The 19,156-nt window shown below is 36.4% G+C and overlaps 1 protein-coding gene across 1 annotated transcript; it reads left to right on the top strand.

Moving 5' to 3' along the window:
• The first annotated feature begins 304 nt into the window (after positions 1-304).
• On the top strand, positions 305-18,106 carry LOC120214314 (lysine-specific demethylase 5D-like). Its single transcript, XM_039212236.1, is given in 27 exon segments — positions 305-1,329; positions 1,331-1,849; positions 2,466-2,523; positions 2,839-2,961; positions 3,547-3,604; positions 5,281-5,417; positions 5,725-5,886; positions 5,989-6,075; positions 6,507-6,686; positions 7,658-7,804; positions 7,897-8,082; positions 8,159-8,224; positions 8,364-8,459; positions 8,541-8,627; positions 8,743-8,859; positions 8,942-9,149; positions 9,235-9,299; positions 9,416-9,474; positions 9,586-9,717; positions 9,811-9,970; positions 10,049-10,384; positions 14,697-14,709; positions 16,443-16,489; positions 17,081-17,176; positions 17,258-17,353; positions 17,436-17,641; positions 17,732-18,106. Coding segments are annotated over 27 exon segments (4,542 nt in total). The 5' UTR covers positions 305-475; the 3' UTR covers positions 17,979-18,106.
• Positions 18,107-19,156: the final 1,050 nt, after the last annotated feature.

The following is a 19,156-nucleotide window of genomic DNA, read 5'->3' as shown; positions in this document are numbered from 1 at the left end:
TAATAACACGGAATTGAATCTGGCCCATCGTTTTCACCCTCAAACATTATCTTCCGTCGATCACCTAACGCGTGCAATCTCAACATCGCGTGTTCATTTTCCTTAAAATTCATTAGATGCTCACGACAATTACGACTATAGATCCGCAATCTCCAATAAAAAAGCACAGGAAAGCGTAATACCAATCTCGTAAATTTAACAAAAGTTTGCTCTATTTTAGTAAAACCACATGCCCTCATTTCTTTCATAAATAACAAACATTTATTCCCATTTTATTTTAGAATCAAATCTCCCACGAAACTCAAGTCTTTCTTTTCGTTTTATCATTCACTAACAAAGGTAACCTTACAATCCCCGCTAAAGGTACGCTTAAAACCCTAGAAAATCTTACTCTAATTTTATTACATATATTTGAAACGAAGGACGCGTTACTGTTATTATTGCTTGTCAAAAACAGTTATGTGATCGTATTGATATGCATGGTGTTTTGTCTAGATTTTATGTACAAGTTGAGGTGGTGGCGGTGATGGGGAAGGGGAGACCTAGGGCAGTTGAAACAGGGCAAAATTTGAGCGTCTCATCCACTGGGTCATTGAATATACAGTCAGGGCCGGTTTATTACCCCAGTGAAGAGGAGTTCAGGGACCCATTAGAGTATATTTATAAGATCAGGCCAGAGGCCGAGCCATATGGGATTTGTAAGATTGTTCCACCTAAGACTTGGAGCCCTCCATTTGCCTTGAATGTGGAGTCTTTTACTTTTCCTACTAAAACACAAGCGATTCACCAGTTGCAGGCACGGCCTGCTTCTTGTGATTCAAAGACCTTTGAGTTAGAGTATAATAGGTTTTTGGAAGGACATTGTGGTAAGAAGTTGAAGAAGAGTGTGATTTTTGAAGGGGAGGAGTTGGATTTGTGTAAATTGTTTAATGCTGTGAGGAGGTATGGGGGTTATGATAAGGTTGTGAAGGGGAAAAAGTGGGGGGAGGTTTTTAGGTTTGTGAGGTCCTGGGAGAAGAAGATTTCAGAGTGTGCTAAGCATGTTTTATGTCAGTTGTATAGAGAGCATTTGTATGATTATGAAACTTATTATAAACGGTTGAGTCAGGAGAGGGCAAAGAGTTACAAGAGAGGCATCAGTGAGGATGCAGAGAGTGAAAAGAAGGTTAAAATTTATAGCTGCAAGAGGAGAAGGAAGAATAGTGACCATCGGAATGATACGGTTTGTAAGGTCGAGGACGAAGATCTTGATCAGATATGTGAGCAATGTAGAAGTGGGTTACACGGGGAAGTGATGCTACTGTGTGATAGATGTAATAAGGGGTGGCATATATTGTCTATCACCACCTTTGAAGCAGGTTCCACCAGGTAACTGGTACTGCTTTGAGTGCCTGAATTCTGACAAAGATAGTTTTGGTTTTATTCCTGGAAAACAGTTTACATTGGAAGCTTTTAGGCGTTTGGCTGATCGAGCCAAGAAGAAATGGTTTGGATCTGGATGTGTTTCAAGGGTACAGATAGAGAAAAAGTTTTGGGAGATTGTGGAGGGTTTGGCAGGTGAAGTGGAAGTTATGTATGGAAGTGATCTGGATACTTCTGTTTATGGGAGCGGTTTTCCACGTATAAATGACCAGAGGCCAGAATCTGTTGAGCTTAACGCTTGGGATGAATACTGTAGGAGCCCATGGAATCTCAATAACTTGCCCAAGTTGAAAGGTTCGATGCTGAGGGCTGTTCATCATAATATTACTGGTGTCATGGTTCCCTGGCTGTATATTGGAATGCTATTCTCTGCTTTCTGTTGGCATTTTGAAGATCATTGCTTTTATTCAATGAATTACCTTCACTGGTATGTTTCCTTTATTGTCTTCTGCTCTTGTCTTTTCAGTAGATCATGTTGACGTTCTTGTTACTGCTTTTGAGGTTCGACTGAGACGTGATTTGTGCATTTATGTTATAAAATTTGTCTGGGCATTCCTATTACTAGGACGTGTGCTTTATAGCAAGCCAAAATGTCAATCTAAAGTTAAATGGTTCAGATGTATTTCATCAGAGGCTGGATGAAAGTAAGCTAAGGACTGAATTTATTATAGGATCTGGAAGATGGTTCAGATTAGATCAGCATTAGATTCTGGATGTGTCTGTAAGTTCATGCATCTATTAGTGTCTGGTCCATTTACAACTTGTTGTGCTTCTCATCTATGAATTCTCTGTTTAGGTTCCTTTATAAGCAATCAAGACATTACTGAGGACTGAGGAGAATATTTTAAGTAATAATAATTCAGTGCACATATGTATCAATTTACTTGCATGATATTGACATACCTTATTGGAACTGGACATAATACATATTTATATATTCTTAATCTTCTGAGGGTTTTGGTTGATCTGTGCCTCTTGTGTTTTCCAGAATACATGCATAAATTTCATTTGTGAAGTTTGATGGTTATAGTTTTTGTTTTCAGGGGAGAACCTAAATGCTGGTACAGTGTCCCTGGCAGTGAAGCTAGTGCTTTTGAGAAGGTAGAGTTTTAGAGATTAATGTCATACGTTTCACTTTGACATGCGAGTCCTTTAAAGCCTTTTTTTTTTCTTGTGACTTTACTCTTCTTTTTTACTTTGTACCCCCTCCCCTCACATTTTATATAATGTAGACATCTAAATATTTTTTATACTAGCAGTATGATTTCACCTGTTTTGTTTTTCCTTCTGGTGAATAGTTTGTGAGTACCCTAGCTGATGTATTCATGGTTCCTCTCTAGCATTTCATGAATTTGAGTATTACTCTTTCTTGATTTCTGAAGTATGAACGCAGCTGAGCTTTTCCTGTTTTTGTAGGTGATGCGGGATTGTCTCCCTGATCTATTTGATGCGCAACCTGACTTGCTCTTTCAGCTTGTTACAATGTTAAATCCATCTGTCTTGCAAGAAAATGGTGTCCCAGTCTATAGTGTGCTACAGGTTTTTTGTCATCATTTTTATTTTATAGTTGAATGAAGAAAACTGTTAATGTTTTATGGTTGCTCAACTCTTTCAATTTCTTAAAGGCGGCCATGGCTTTATAACTCAGTAGGCTAAGTTCGATGTTCAATGATTGCAATCCATGTGTATATGTAGTTTTTACTTCATATATTCATTGAAATTTTCCAATGGAATTTTTCTGAGTTTGCATTTATACTATTACATGGTTAGGAATTAGGTATGTATGAGTTTTTATTTTCGTATGAACTTTGAGTTGGCTGTTTGATATATTTCTCTCAAGTATTTTTTTTTCTTTTGTTTGTGTCTGGTTAAACGGTGCCTATAGGAACTAGTTTAGGGTATTAAAATTCTACTTCGAGGAAGTTTGGCATTTAATGTTTTCTTCTCAATAAAATCAAGAGGGGCAGTATGTTAATTACAGATTTGGTTTCCTATAAATATCACCTTAACTAGTGCCTTCTATGCACTTAGTAACACAACCCTTATGTTTGGTTTATGTTATCAATTTTGCGTGTTGATCTAGTTGCCCTTTGTATAATATTTTTCTTGCTTCTTGTTTCCTAGGAGCCAGGAAATTTTGTCATTACATTCCCTAGATCTTATCATGGAGGATTCAATTTGGGTAAGCTGCCATAATTTTACGAGCTAGTCATTTGTTAATTAAAGGTATAATTTAGTGTCTTTTTTTTATAAGAATTTCAGGCCTCATTAAAAACCCCCTTCTTGATTAATGGAGCTTGTAGGGAAGCTCCTTAATCAGCGGAAGGAGGAAAAGAGTGCCTGAGGATTTTATTGAAACAATAAAATTACATAAGATACAACCAACAATACAACCAACAAACCACCCCAACAGAACCAAATAAGCTGTAAACACCCATAAAACACCCAAACTAAAAACACAGAATCAGCGGAAACAACAATAGCAATCCCCTTACAAAACACAGAAAATCAAGAAACAACCCTAAACAACCATCAACAACTTTACTAACTCATCCTATGCCTTCTTTAGCTAAGGCATCACCCTCTAAATTGGCTGTCCTATTAACCCATCTAACAACACCTTCAAAGGCATTAAGCCTATGAGCAATATCTTTAATCAAGAAGGCATATACAACAGGACATAATTCATCCCCCTTAATCCAATCCACAACCACCTTACTATCACTCTCAATAATCAGACGGTCCTTGATCCTTTGTCAATAGTTTGCAAAGAAAGACAACCCCATAAGAATAGCCTTTAACTCCATCAACGTAGGAGGTCCCAAACCAGCAGTTTCCTTGAAATAGCCTATAGTAGAACTTGAGGAATCTATTAAAACTCCTCCTACCCGCTTTTCTTCCAATCCCTTGTAGTGGCAGCATCAACATTTAATTTAACAAAACCCAAAGGAGGAGGAGACCAAAGTAAAGTAGGTGTAATCTGATTAGAGCGTAGAGAAAACAAATCCCCAAGAGAAGGATCGGAAATAAGTGAGTCCTTAGGAATAGACACTTCTTTATACTTTGCTAAAAACCAAGAAGCAAGCCTAAACCTTGCTAAAAAGAAGAATTCTGCCTTATCAAACTTTCCCCCTTCAAACACCACGAAATTCCTCTTTTTCCATGTGGTCCACAGAACGACCCCTGGAATAAAAGGCCAAATCAAAGAGTTGGACTTTAAACCATCCCAAGCTAGAAAGAAGCTTTTAGCATCCGCTGGTAAAACAGAACAAATCCTCCAAAAACTTAAAAACTTATTCCAAAGGGACCACACCACTGAACAAGAGAAAAACAAATGAGAGGGAGACTCATCCGACATCTTGCATAGGGGACACAACACATCTTCAATTCCTTGAACACCTCTTTTGACAAGTTCAGTCCTAACAGCCAGCTTCCCATGAGCGATTTGCCAAAGAAAACACTCTACTCTTGGAGGCAGTAGACCTTTCCAAATAATCTTCTTCCAGAAAAAGACTTCCTCCGATCCCAAAGTCTCCAATGAACATAGATTAACAGCTGGTCTAACAGTAAAAAACCCATCCTCAGTACCTTTCCAGATCACACGATCAGGAAATTCCGAAGAGAGTGAAAAATTTGTAATGATAGCCAACAAGTTAGACCATTGTTCAAGTTCCCAGTCATGAAGATTTCTTCTGAACTTGACATCCCAAGTCCAAACGGAAGAGATATACTCCCCAAATTCAGATAATTTCCCAAACTGATTTATGGAAATAGAAAATAGTCTTGGGAAAATGACATCAAGTGGATGATCCACAGCCCTGAAAATTATTTTCAGTGAACTTTGCTTTGTCTTTTCAGGTTTAAATTGTGCAGAGGCTGTGAATTTTGCTCCTGCTGATTGGTTACCACATGGTGGGTCTGGGGCAGAGCTGTATCAGTTATATCGTAAAGCTGCAGTTTTATCTCATGAGGAGCTTCTTTGTGTGGTGGCCAAGGTATAAGTTCCCATACCCATTGTTATTCATTACTTCAAGAATAAGTATCATAAAACAGATGGTTTGATGTTCTTTTAGCTATTTTTTAAAAATAAAACCAAGAAGAATGTGAGGCCAATGACTGATGTTAAATTTATCCTATGTTGAATTAGATGCCAGAGCTCTAATGATTTGTACTTTTTGTTGCATCATTTGGTTGTCAGAGTAATTGGGATATATGACTGATGAGGTTAAATTTATCATATGTTGAATGTTGATGTCAGAGTTAAAATGGTTCCTAATTTTTTTATTGCATTCTTTTGGTTAGCAAAGTGATTGGGATAGCAAGGCATCAACTTATTTAAAAACAGAATTGCTCAGAATATATAAAAATGAAAGGACATGGAGGGAGAGGCTTTGGCTAAGTGGCATAACAAGATCATCTCCCATGTCTCCTCGGAAATCTCCTGAATTTGTGGGTACTGAAGAGGTAGTACTTGGTGATGGAGGAAAACTCTGGATTTATTTATTTTCAATGCTTTATAGCAAGATAATACTTGATCATGACAATATCTCACTGTGGCTTTTGTAGGATCCAACATGCATTATATGTAAGCAGTATTTGTATCTTTCTGCTGTTGTTTGCCGCTGCAGGCCATCTTCTTTTGTCTGCCTGGAGGTAATCTAAATTTATGGATAATTTCTATTCTTTATTCATTTGCATTCTTATTACATCTAAATTTTTGAAAATTGTTCTGTAAAATTGTTATTACTTTTGTAAACCCCCAACCCAAAAAAAAGAAAAACTCTGAAATTAAGTTCCTTTACTTTCAAAAGAGAATTAAGGATGCATAGTTTTTTCTGACTGTATTTGCCCTTATTGGTGTTGCTTCCTGATGCCTGGTTATTGGAAACTTAAAGCCGCATGCATTTTTTTATATAGTGAATTTTTAATAATACAAAGCATTCTGCTTGCGCTCCAACCATCAGATGTTAGTGTGCCCTTCCTAGGCTTACTTCAAATGAATTTTATTTTGCTGATGAAGGATTTTTGAGGCTAATTCCTTCTATTCTGATTTTGCTGTTCTTTTTTCAAAATAAATTATGCAGCATTGGGAACACCTCTGTGAGTGTAAATCCAGTAAACTCCGTCTTCTCTATCGTTATACACTGGCAGAATTGGCAGATTTAGTGCTTATGGTGGATAAGAATGCTTCAGAGGAGACACCACAAAATGATAGTTTACAAAGGAATATTTCATCTTCCAAGGAACTAAATGCTTTAAAAAAGGTTATCATTTTCTTTTTGATGTTTGTAAAAATCGCTCTATTTATTTTATTTGTTTTAAATGAGTTTTTTTTAATACCGTGAATGTCGAGTAGTCTTAATTTAATAATTTGATAGCTTTATTGTTTTTTTTACGGTGTTTGAGTGGAAATTAGTAGTCAAAGAGTCCTATCGGACCTGTAAAGATTAGTTTATTGTGAAATGCTTCTTGACATACTTGTTTGGTTAGTGAGTTTAACTTGTAGTTTCCTTTATGATTCCTATTGCTCTTGTTGGTGACCATAAATACTAGAATTTCAAGTGAAGACTCTTCAATTGGGTTCAGAAATAGGATCTACCTAGAATTTTGATTTGTGAAAATTCATTAGTAAGGCCTGCCATGTTCTACTTTATTCCCTGTAAAGCCATAGTATCCTATCTTGTAATACACCTTTCTCACCCTTTTTGGTGGTTGAAGTTGTAGACATATGGCCTTACATTGCCTTGAAAATTTCTTTTAGAGACAGTTACACTAATTCTTTCTGGAATTGTTTGTTTGGTTAGTGAGTTTAACTTGTGGTTTCCTTTATGATTCCTATTGCTCATGTTGGTGACCATTAATACTAGAATTTCAACTGGACACTCTTCAATTGGGTTCAGAAATCGAATCTACCAAGAATTTTGATTTGTGAAAATTCCTTAGTAAGGCCTGCCATGTTCTACTTTATTCCCTGTAAAGCCATAGTATTCCTATCTGGTAATACACCTTTCTAACCCTTTTCGGTGGTTGACGTTGTAGACATATATTGCCTACATTGCCTTGAAAATTTCCTTTAGAGACAGTTACACTAATTCTTACTGGAATTGTTTGTTGTTTAGTGGGTTTCAATAATAAGAGAATGATCCCTGAATGTCGACATTTAGCAGTCTAGTGTCTTTCTGTTTATGATGGGATGTTTAGCTGTGTGGGTACATAACTAATTGAACGCATGTAGGCGAAAGGTGCCCATCATACTCAACTTGCAGAACAATGGCTTTCGCACTCGTGTAAGATTTTGCAGAGTCCTTTTGATGGTGATGCATGTACTAGTCTATTAAAGGAAGCTGAACAGTTTCTCTGGGCTGGTGCTGAGATGGATTCGGTAAGCTTTGATCCTGATATGGTTCATTCCTGTATATGCTCTTATTCTGCACATTAATGATAGCTTAAACAACTATTTTTCATGTAATATAGGTCCGGGATGCAGTAAAGAATCTGACTGCAGCTCGGAAATGGGCACAAGGCTTAAGAGACTGTCTTTCTAAAATTGAAAACTGGTCTCCTGGAGGTGAATTTGAGAAAGTGACTCTTAAATTGGTTAACAAATTGCTTAGTGTTGATCCTGTTCCCTGTAATGAGCCTGGATATCTCAAGTTGAAGGTACAGCAGTGTAGCATTGCTTAATCTCTTATCTTGTCTCTGTGTGCGAGTTCTTAGAACTGTTTATTTTGTGTAGGATTTTGCTGAAGAGGGCAATTTGTTGGTTCACGACATTGATACTGCTTTATCAAAGTGCTCTAAGGTATCTCTGAACATGCTTCCACTTCTTATTCCAATGAATTTAATGTTTTTTTATTATCTAGAGAGTTTATTGTTTGGACTGGACTCTCTCTTCTCTATCATGTTGAGTTTTGACTAATATTTTCATTGTCTAATTCTAGATTGATGACTTGGAGTTATTGTATTCAAGGGCTTGCAGCTCACCAATCCATGTAGCACAAACTGAGAAGTTATCACAGAAAATCTCTTTGGTAAAGGTATATCTTTAACATTCAATTTTTTTTTTCTATGAATGTCCATTGTCATTCCTGATCCACTTCCATCATTGATGACCCCAGGTATGGGTGGACAATGCAAGGAAAGCTATCTTTGATGAACGGCCTGCAGCAGTGGAGGTTGACATTCTTTACAAGTTAAAATCCGAGGTGATTGAATTTCTTTACCTCATAAAATGTCTTTCTTCTTTGAAGGAAAAAAAAAACCCTGAGAGTATGGTGATTATCTTTTTATTATTTATGACATTTCATCATTTTTTGGTAGATATTGGAGCTTCAGGTCCAAGTTCAGGAAAGAGAAATGATTTTTGATATTGTATGCCTGGCTGAATCATATCAGGCCCGGTGTAGATATTTGTTGAGTGGTTCCATGACTCTAAAGGTAGTCACTTCACTCTTATGTGTCCACTTATAAATGTGCATGGATATTTAAGAACTTGTACTTTGAACTCTTAATTGTGCAGGATGTTGAAGTGCTTCTTCAAGAAATGGCAAGTTTCAGTGTTAACATACCGGAGTTGAGAGTTCTGAAGCAATACCAGATTGATACTTCTTTTTGGATCATATGCTTTAATGATATTATGATAAATATCAATCAGAGAGAGGATCAACAAAGTGTTATTAATGAATTAAATTGCCTTATAGAAGATGGAGAGTCTTTGAAGATTCGAGGTTCTTCTAATAGCCATACATAAATTTTCTTTGGTGTTCTTTTGGACTATTCTTTTGTTATTGATTTATTTTTTGCTCTAAACAGTCGATGAGTTGTCACTTGTGAAGATTGAGTTGAAGAAGGCTTGTTGCAGGGAAAAGGCAATGAAGGTAATGATATCCTTTCTCTTTATGCTTTTACATGTTAGTATTTCAGAGCGCATGCATCGTGATATCTTATGTTTAAAATTGCCTAATATTTACAGCATATATTTTTATTGATTTAGGCACGCAATACAAAAATGGCTTTGGACTTTCTTCAGCAACTGTTAGCAGATGCTGTTGTGTAATGCACTCTTCTCCCTTAATTTTTCCTCACAACCGATGGCATCAAGTATTGCCTTTGTTACGCTTTTTCTTGCTTCTAACTCATTCTGGTGTTCTTTTTCCCTCCCAGTTTGCAGATTGAGACAGAGGAGGTATTTCTTAGTTTGTCTAGAGAACTTGCTGGTGCCCTGCAGTGGGAAGAAAGAGCAAAGGATACACTTGCATGCAAAGCTCAGATGTCTGAATTTGAGGATCTTATAAGGTTTAGTTCAGTTGCTACCATGCCTCACCTCACTTAGTTCTATGTATTGCTCCATTGTTGCATATGATCATACTGAATTTGATCTCTTTTTAGGATGTCGAACAACATAGTTGCTATTATGCCTTCATTAGATGATGTCCAAACTGCAATATCAGAGGCTAACTTATGGTTAAATAATAGCAAGCAATTTTTAGAATCTGATTTTTCTGAGTCATCCACATCTCGTTCTTTGCTGAAACTTGATGATTTGAAGGTACATATCATTCCTTAATTTGACATATCTACTGAGGTTGTTGAAACAAATTTGAGAAGATGGTTTTATATTTTTCAGGAGTTGGTTTCTCAGTTGAGATATCATAAGATGACATTTAAGCAGCAAGATGTGCTGGAAACTATTTTTGAAGATAGCAAGAGATGGCAGCGTGATGCGTATTCTCTTCTGCAAGATATGGAGTGCCTGTATGGTGTGACCGACATTGGGGATGGTAGGAGCAATGGTCTTATTTTGAAAATCGAACATCTTGTTAACTTGCTTGAATCTATCACAAAAGCTGGTTTATCTCTTGGACTGGATTTTCCTGAGATTCCAAAGCTTCAAAATGCTTGTTCTACACTGCATTGGTGCAATAAAGTCCTTTCTTTCTGCTATTTGATGCCTTCTTATGAGGTAACAATTTTGGATACTTTGTTTTGCATGTTCTAGTTAGTTGTTTAGAACATTGAATATTATGAATTATACCTGGTTTTGGTGCACCCCCGCGTACCCCCCCCCCCCCGAAAAAAAGAAAAAAATTGTGCTTTTTCTTGAGGTTCTATTGCTTAACAATATTCGAAAGTGCCGTTTCTTCCTATTCGCATCTATGATGGGTTCTGTTTCACAGGATGCTGTGAGTTTGATGAATAGCGTGGAGAACCTCTGTATTATGCATCCTTCAAGTAATTTGTTGAGCTCATTAATTAATGGAGCAAAATGGCTCAAGAATGTCTCAGAGGTGATTTCTGCACCCATAAAGGGTAATGCATGCAAATTGACTGACGCTGAAGAGATGCTTGCTGAATATCAGGTATTTTTTTATCCTGCATTTCCGATGTGCTTGTAGGAATTTAAAGCTTCCATATGCACCTTCTGGATTTGGAATAGTTATTCCGCTTATCTTGGCATTTAAACTTCGCATATGCAGGGTATTCATGTCGCCTTCCCGATGATGTTTGCCCAACTTACAGAGGCCACCTGCAAACATAGGTTGGTCTTTTAATTCTCTAACAACATTCCATTTGAATGACACATTTTTCTTTTGGAATTTGGTTTATCTTCAGCTTTTACTTCAACTTCTACTCTAGTAACCAAAAGGTATGATGAAGGATTCAGTATTTTGGTATATAAGTAAAAGGTGCCCTTATCTTAGACTTGTTTCTAAATTTAGCTCTGTTGCATGTAACAGCCCTCAATTTAGGTTACTGCTTATATGTGACCTTAAATTTTTTTTTTTTTTGATAGGAAAGGTAGGCCTCTTTAAAAACCCCCTTCATGATTAACGGATCACACGGTGCTCCTTAATCAGCGGAAGGAGGAAAAGAGTGCCTCATTAATTCATTGATAACCACAAGTTACAGATACTTAAAACAACCATACAATCAATCATTCAAATAAGCAACCCAAAACCTAATAGAAACCCAACTAAAAACCATAGATCTACCCAATACCAGCCTTAGCTAAACTATCAGCCTCAACATTGGCTGACCTAGCAATCCATCTAATACTACTATTCAGTCCACTAACCTTGCCACCAATAGCTGTCACAATGTCTAAGTAAACATAGGGACAACGGTCGATGTTCTTGACCCAATCCACTGCTAATTTACTGTCTGATTCAACAATTAACCTTTCCTTAAACCGCTGCTGAAACGAGTCAAAGAAAGATAACCCTTTCAAAATTGCCTTTAATTCTAACAAAACTGGAGGACCTGGACCAGCAGCCTCTTGAAAAGAGCCCACCACCGAACCATCATGATCTCTAAGAATGCCCCCAACACCACTCTTCCTCCAATCTGCAGTCACAGCCGCATCCACATTCAGCTTAATAAATCCTTCTGGAGGTTTAGACCAGGACACCGTTTTGATAATAGGAGAGCTTAATAAGGAGTAAACTATTGCTACCATGAAGAAATTAAACTAATCCTTTTTTAAGTACTAAAATTAACTTGAACAACCGATCAATCTAATAAAACTAAGTTAACTTAAAGCATATAAATAACAAAGAAAATAATCAAAATTGATTAAATAATGGATAAAATCCTAGGAATTCAATTTGTTTTAACACTTCATTAAATTGTTTTTTTTTATTTCTCTTTTCTCTTGATTGATGACACTCTTCCTAAGCTCAAGCAAAAATATCCCTTTAATTCATTACTATTTGAGAATTAAATAAGAGAAATTCCTTCAACTTAGACTCTAGTGGTGGTTGCATATGACATGTAAATATTTTCCTATCTTACATGCAGCTCAATCCATCATACTAAATGACTATGATACATATGATAATCAATGTCTAAACATATAATTCCATTTTTAAAGTTCATTAATATTTAGAAAAACTTATTAATTGTAGCCAAACAACTGGAAGCAATAAGCACAAGATTGAAAAAACAATTCAACTATCATTTGATTAAGAGATACTAAAAAAATAAAAAGGAGTAAAGAGAAGAGAAAACTAAGTTGTGCTCGAGTCTTTAATGTTTCTCTGAATTCTCCTTGGGTCTTTTTAGTTTTTGTGATAGATTCTCTTCATAAACTTAGGTTTATTATCCTTAAATAGGCTTATTTTGTGCCCTAGAAACCAACAAATGTAATTTGTTGCAAGGTAGTTTAATTGGCCCAGGCTGCAGCACTGAGCTTGCTGTAATTCTGTGCTGCAGCATCAGCTCTTTAAGGTGGTTTCACCCATTTTGATGTCATTTTTCTGATTTGTCTGTTTCTTGCTGGAAAATTTTTCCTGATTTTAATGTATAAAAAATAAAATTAATTAATATTTTATTATAAAATAAATATTGAATGTAATATAAGAGAACACTAATAAAGTGCTACTACGACACAGAAGGTTAAAGATAATTAATATTAATCTATGTTACCCTGGCTCGGCAGTTTGGGTGCCGAACTGGCGTCGACATGATCTTACAGTGGGTGAAACAGAGAAGAGTAGGAAAAGAAAAAGAATTAAAAAAACCAGAAGAAGTGCGATTGAGGAGAAAATGTCAGTGGCGGTGGCCGATCAGAAGGAAAACATCATCTGCTGAAAAAAAAGTAAAGAAGAAAAGAAATTATGGCAAAGGTTTATGGGCCGTCAATATGGGCCTTTTAGCATAAGTAAAGAATTTTTTGCGTAATGCCTTTTAGCCCGTGTATGGCCTTTTGGCCTAAATAAAGCCTTTTAGCTAAGAAAGAAAAGAAGGAAAGAAGCTATGGCAAGTGTGAAGGCGTATATATATTATGGTAACAATGTTTTACCTATGAATATTTAGATTATAAATCGAATTAATTATTGGCATGTATGTAACAATAAAATAATTTATTAAAGTATTAAATATATTATAATAATAATATATTCATATGTCCAAATACCAGTTTCCAAAACTTGGACAATGCCCATGTGTCCGGAATTTTGAGACTTGATTCTTGGATCCTTATTTTGTTGACAACCGTGTCCCGAGTCTAGGTGATTTAGGTTGTATGCACTAACTTCATTGAGGTATCAATATTCTTGTTTTTATTGCTTCTTGTTTTTACCACAACTTTTGATTGAAGGCGGTGTGAAATCTGGTTACATGCATGTTTATGTGCATTATACTTATTACTATATTTTGTATGGCTTTCATCTTGATACCAGAGATGCAATTTATGTTGATTGTTGGTTTTGTGTTCAACTGTAAATGTAGGCTTTGGCAGGAACAAGTGCATCAGTTTTTTAGTTTAGAGTTGGAGCGGTCCTGGTCTCAATTAATGCAAATTGAGGTATGCCATGGATGTCTGATGAGTAAAGTTGAGGCATGAGTTTTTTGTTTTTGCTTCATGTTTTATCTTGTGGTTGTGGGATTAATTACTGTTCTCTTTTTTCCAAGAAATTAAATAGAATGCCTATCTATTACTGTATTCGTGTTATGAATATGAAAAGAATTACATTTTACAATGGATTTGGTTGTTCTCTTATTTGTTGTTTCCTAATCGTTTTAGTAAAACCTTGCTTCACCTTTTATGTATTTGAGAACTCATAATGTTTTTTTGCGTTGGTGTGTAATTTATATTTTTTTAAGCTTGAAGCTGATGATTTGATTTCTTATGAACTTCACACACAGGAGTATGGAAAAGCATCATTCTTCGCATGTGAAGAAGTAGATATGGTCTTGTCTGAAGTTGTAAAGATTGAGAAGTGGAAGCAACGCTGCATTGATGCTATAAAAAACTCTGTTGGAGAGGAGAGCTCATTGCTCTGTGCCTTGCAGAAGGTTTAGTCAGATAATCCTTTCTGTATTCCAAACTTTGATTTCTTATTAGGTAACTTTTAAGAATCTTTTCTGGTTTTTTACAGATCAAAGAGTCCTTAGACAGATCTTTGTATGTATACAAAAAGTCCGAGAGTTGTGAAGGACGATGTCTCTACATGTGCTGTATAAATGGTTCCGAAGATTTGGATTTTGTGACATGTCAGCATGCAAGGATTGGTAAGGTCTTTGTTGGTGTTTAGAGTTTTCCCTTCTTCGTCTGTTTCTAAATTTTATTCTATCAAGTTTGAAGTTTTATGCAAGTATGATTCAAGTTCTATCCTCATTTTGCATGCTTTGTAATTGATATCTCCTGTCCTCATCCTATTGGTGTCTTCTTTTTGAACAGCTACCATTTGCAATGCCTGGGATATAGAGATAATCCAGAAGTATATATGCTCGTATTGTAAGCTTCTTTCGGGTGGATTAATACCTCCCAACAGAGGTTGCTTCCTGGTATGCATTTACATTTTAATCATCTTCTAGTAGAAGCTTGTATGTCTATTAACAGCTTCTCTCACTGTTCACAGAGACTTAATGGAAAGTATTCAGACTTGGAGCTTCTCTCTAATCTTCTATCTGTGGATGAGAATTTTTGTGTAAGGTATACAAGTGAAAATTTAAATGCTATTTTGTGGTGTCTGGTATTCTATAAGTTTAATTTTCAATATGTTTTAAATTTGAATATACTATTGCCTTCTCATCTCTGCAAAAAAAAAGTTCACAATGATCAATTATGTATGGGGGTTTCAACTTTCATGTACATTGGTTAAAAAAAATTGAAGTGGTAATTTTTTTTTTTTTGATAGGAAAGGTAGGCCTCTTTAAAAACCCCCTTCATGATTAACGGATCACACGGTGCTCCTTAATCAGCGGAAGGAGGAAAAGAGTGCCTCATTAATTCATTGATAACCACAAGTTACAGATACTTAAAACAACCATACAATCAATCATTCAAATAAGCAACCCAAACCTAATAGAAACCCAACTAAAAACCAAAGATCTACCCAATACCAGCCTTAGCTAAGCTATCAGCCTCAACATTGGCTGACCTTGCAATCCATCTAATACTACTATTCAGTCCACTAACCTTGCCACCAATAGCTGTCACAATGTCTAAGTAAACATAGGGACAACGGTTGATGTCCTTGACCCATTCCACTGCTAATTTACTGTCTGATTCAACAATTAACCTTTCCTTAAACCGCTGCTGAAGCGAGTCAAAGAAAGATAACCCTTTCAAAATTGCCTTTAGTTCTAACAAAACTGGAGGACCTGGACCAGCAGCCTCTTGAAAAGAGCCCACCACCGAACCATCATGATCTCTAAGAATGCCCCCAACACCACTCTTCCTCCAATCTGCAGTCACAGCCGCATCCACATTCAGCTTAATAAATCCTTCTGGAGGTTTAGACCAGGACACCGTTTTGCCTTCTGGAAGTGGTAATTTAAATGCTTTAAAATATTAAATTAAACAAAAGAGTTGCTAGGAACCCTTGTTCCATGTTCAGTTGAAGTATTGTGTTCCTATTTTTTGAAGTTCTGGAAAATAAAGTTGGCATGTAACGAATATCTTATTGTTTCATTTTCACCTGAAACTGATTGTCAGTTATTCATGTTGAATGTTTTACATAAACTGGAAGCCCTTGTCCTTCTATACTTTTTGCAGAACATGAATGTCGATATTTTCTGCAATAAAGAAACCATTTTGATAGACTTTTGCAATTTTTGAATACAAAAGAATTGGTTTCTTTGGGTAATGTTGCAGGATTGACGAAAGAGATATATTACAACAAATTGTGGACCAAGCGTATGCTTGCAAAAAGTGTTTGACAGAGATAGTGGACTTTGAAATGTCTTGCTATGATAAAGATCAGCTCACTTTTGTCAGTAAAAAACTTACAACTGCTTTGAAGGTACCGATTCTCTTCCCACTTTTCCTCATCCTGTTTTATCATTCATATATTTTGCTATTAAGACTATTTTCTGGACATGAAATGATATTTGCTGGCATCGAGGTATTGTTGCTGTAGAAAAGTATTAGCAATCCGAATTAATTTGATTTCTGGGTACAGGCCATTGGAGTGGCAGGTGTGTATGATCATCGAAGTTATTGTGATCTTGAGCTGGCATTGGCAAGATGCTCATGGAGATTCCGAGTTGCTAGATTGTTCGATGCTTTAGAGAAGGGTTTAGAAAAGCCTTCAATCCACAGATTGACCGGAACCTGAAAGAGGTATATGCTACTGACAATGCTTGGCTTTCCACCATTTCAAGTTTGATATAGAGTCCCTTGTATGAAATTTTCAAGCCCATTGCAGTCGGATACTTATGATTAAAAGTTACATTCCTCAGTTATTAACATAATTTCCTCTAATTATTTTGCTTGTGTTACTTGACGTATGAAATGAACATATCAACAACAATCAATTGTTATAAAGTTCCAGGTGGTATAATATGAGTTGTTAAATCTCCTTGTCTGCTCACTGCAGATTCTTTCACGCTCTTGAAGATGTAACCATGTTTTTTTTCTTATCTAGATCCTTATTGATTAACCATTGCAAATTCACACATTTCGTTAGATTTCGCCGTTTGGTCAGTTAGCTTTCTAGAAGTAAGGAACAAGTTATCTTGGCTGATACTGTACAGACTGTCAAAAGGGAAAGAACTGATAATGTTTGGAGAAATATCACAGGACTGTGTTGTTTACATCCACTTTTTCCTTTCAGCAAACCAATGGTTATCGGCTTTTCTGGATGTGTATGTCTTTTTTTCATGAATGCATTTTCATTCGCACGTTGTGCTTCTAAAGATAGTTTTCTGATAGGGAAATGAGATAAACATTTTACCTGAAGATCACTTCAGATCAAAGCTTTCAGAATTGAAGGACATCGGATTGCAGTGGACTGATCGTGCCAACAAGGTCAGGATCCTTTGTTTGCATGTGTACGCTACTTCAAACTTTGTCATGACTCTTCACTTAAGCCGTCGTTTCCTTTAACAGGTTGCAGCTGATTCTGGGGCACTTGGCTTAGATGGAGTTTATGAACTTATCAGCCTGGGAGAGAGTTTGCCAGTTTGCTTAAGGAAGGAACTTGAGGTATCGAATTGCATCTTTATACAACCAAGTATGTTTGTGACTTCTTCAAAAAGATAATAATAAAATTTGTTGGTTAATTCAGGTATTAAGAGTCCGAAGTATGCTTCATTGCATTTGCCGAAAGCCGTATGATGAGAAAACCATGATTGCTTGCAGTCAATGTGAGGAGTGGTACCATGTCAGATGCGTTAAATTAACTTTCAGACCAAAGGTTTTTATATGTGCAGCTTGTATGCCTGGGAGTGAACACCTGGTGTCCTCTTTGGACTCCTCATTGGTTCATGAGAGGTATGTCAATGGAACATTGTTTTCTATTGGGGCATGAGCATTAAAGTTTTCTTTCTTCTGATAATTGTTCTTGTTTTAATGCTTTGGAAGATACATGGACGCCAAATTTGTGGAGCCGAAAACCCCGTCTCCGCGACATAAAAAACCAGGAATGAGATCGAAGAAATCTGAGTCTCAAAGATCGCCGACAGTTGGAAAGAATAGTGTATTTGTTCATCTGAGTGGGATTGGGATAGATCGTTTAAGGTGGCAAAATCGGAAGCCTTCTAGGAGAGCAGCGAAAAAGCGTGCTGAGTTGGATAGTCTACAATTTTTCCATACACTACACGGCCGATAACCTCATAAACGATTGTTAGCTATTAGCAGTTAGCAGTTAACAAACATTGCATTAATTCGATTGATTCTTGTGGCCAAAGCCCCTCTGTACATTTTGTCAGCCCAATAATCAATTATATGCATTTTTCATTCTCTCCAGTGTTCTTGCTTCTAATGTATCTAAGCTGATCGTGGATTTGCCGTCATCTTATGATTTTATGTTTGAAATTCTAGAAAAGTGCATGTTCAATCAAATGCGTTTTTTTTTTATTACACAAGTTAGAGAAGACGATACTAAGAACAAATAACCATCAAATGCTAAACACCACTGGATGCATCGTCATTTTAAAATCCTCCCCCTTCACAATTGGGGCAATGGGTGTGGCTTGTGAGTAGGGTTGCACATAATTCGGATTTCAATCCGATCCGGATCGGTTTTTATCCGATCCGGTTTTTTCCCATAGAAAAAAAACCGGTTTATAAAATAACCGGTTCGGTTTCTAACCGGTTTGGAGGGCCGGATATCCTAACCGGTGTAATCGGTTTCGGTTTTAAAAAAACCGGTTTTTTTTAAAAAAAACCGGTTATAAAAAAACCGATTTTAATATTCCAGATTGCTCATAGGGAACCGATTCCCCCCCAAGGGGGTACCGATTCCTCACTGAATGGTTTGGCTCCGAGATTTCCAGAATGCTCGGAGGGAACCGATTCCCCCATAGGGGTACCGATTCCCCCCTATTCAACGGTCGAAATATTTGAATTTTACACTTAGGGAACCGATTCCCTATGAGAGGAAACCGATTCCCTATGAGAGGGTACCGATTCCCCCATGCTCCAAGCATTTTTATTAAATGTTTTCACACTTAAACGGCTATATTATCTTCATTAATTATCACTAACGTTCAGAAGTGATTCAAGGTGTATTTAAGCAAGCTTAGAAGTCATTAATCAAAGACAAGAAACATCAAGCAACTAGAATCAAGAGAGAATCAAAGAGAAAGCATCAAACCTCAAGTTCGATAAATTCAAATACTTAATTGAAATACTTAATTAACTCAACATAATTGAAATACTTAAATACTTCCAAGTTTGATAAATTCAAATACTTAAAAACTTCAAAGTTCGATAAATTCAAATACTTAAAAACTTCAAGTTCGATAATTGAAACAAAGTTTACGATAATTGAAATAAAGTTATAAA

Source organism: Hibiscus syriacus, unplaced genomic scaffold (assembly GCF_006381635.1).
Source record: "Hibiscus syriacus cultivar Baekdansim isolate YM2019G1 unplaced genomic scaffold, ASM638163v2 tig00110057_pilon, whole genome shotgun sequence".
NCBI lineage: Eukaryota > Viridiplantae > Streptophyta > Magnoliopsida > Malvales > Malvaceae > Hibiscus > Hibiscus syriacus.
The sequence above is the reverse complement of the archived record's forward strand: the minus strand, read 5'-3'. Positions and strand labels throughout refer to the sequence as shown.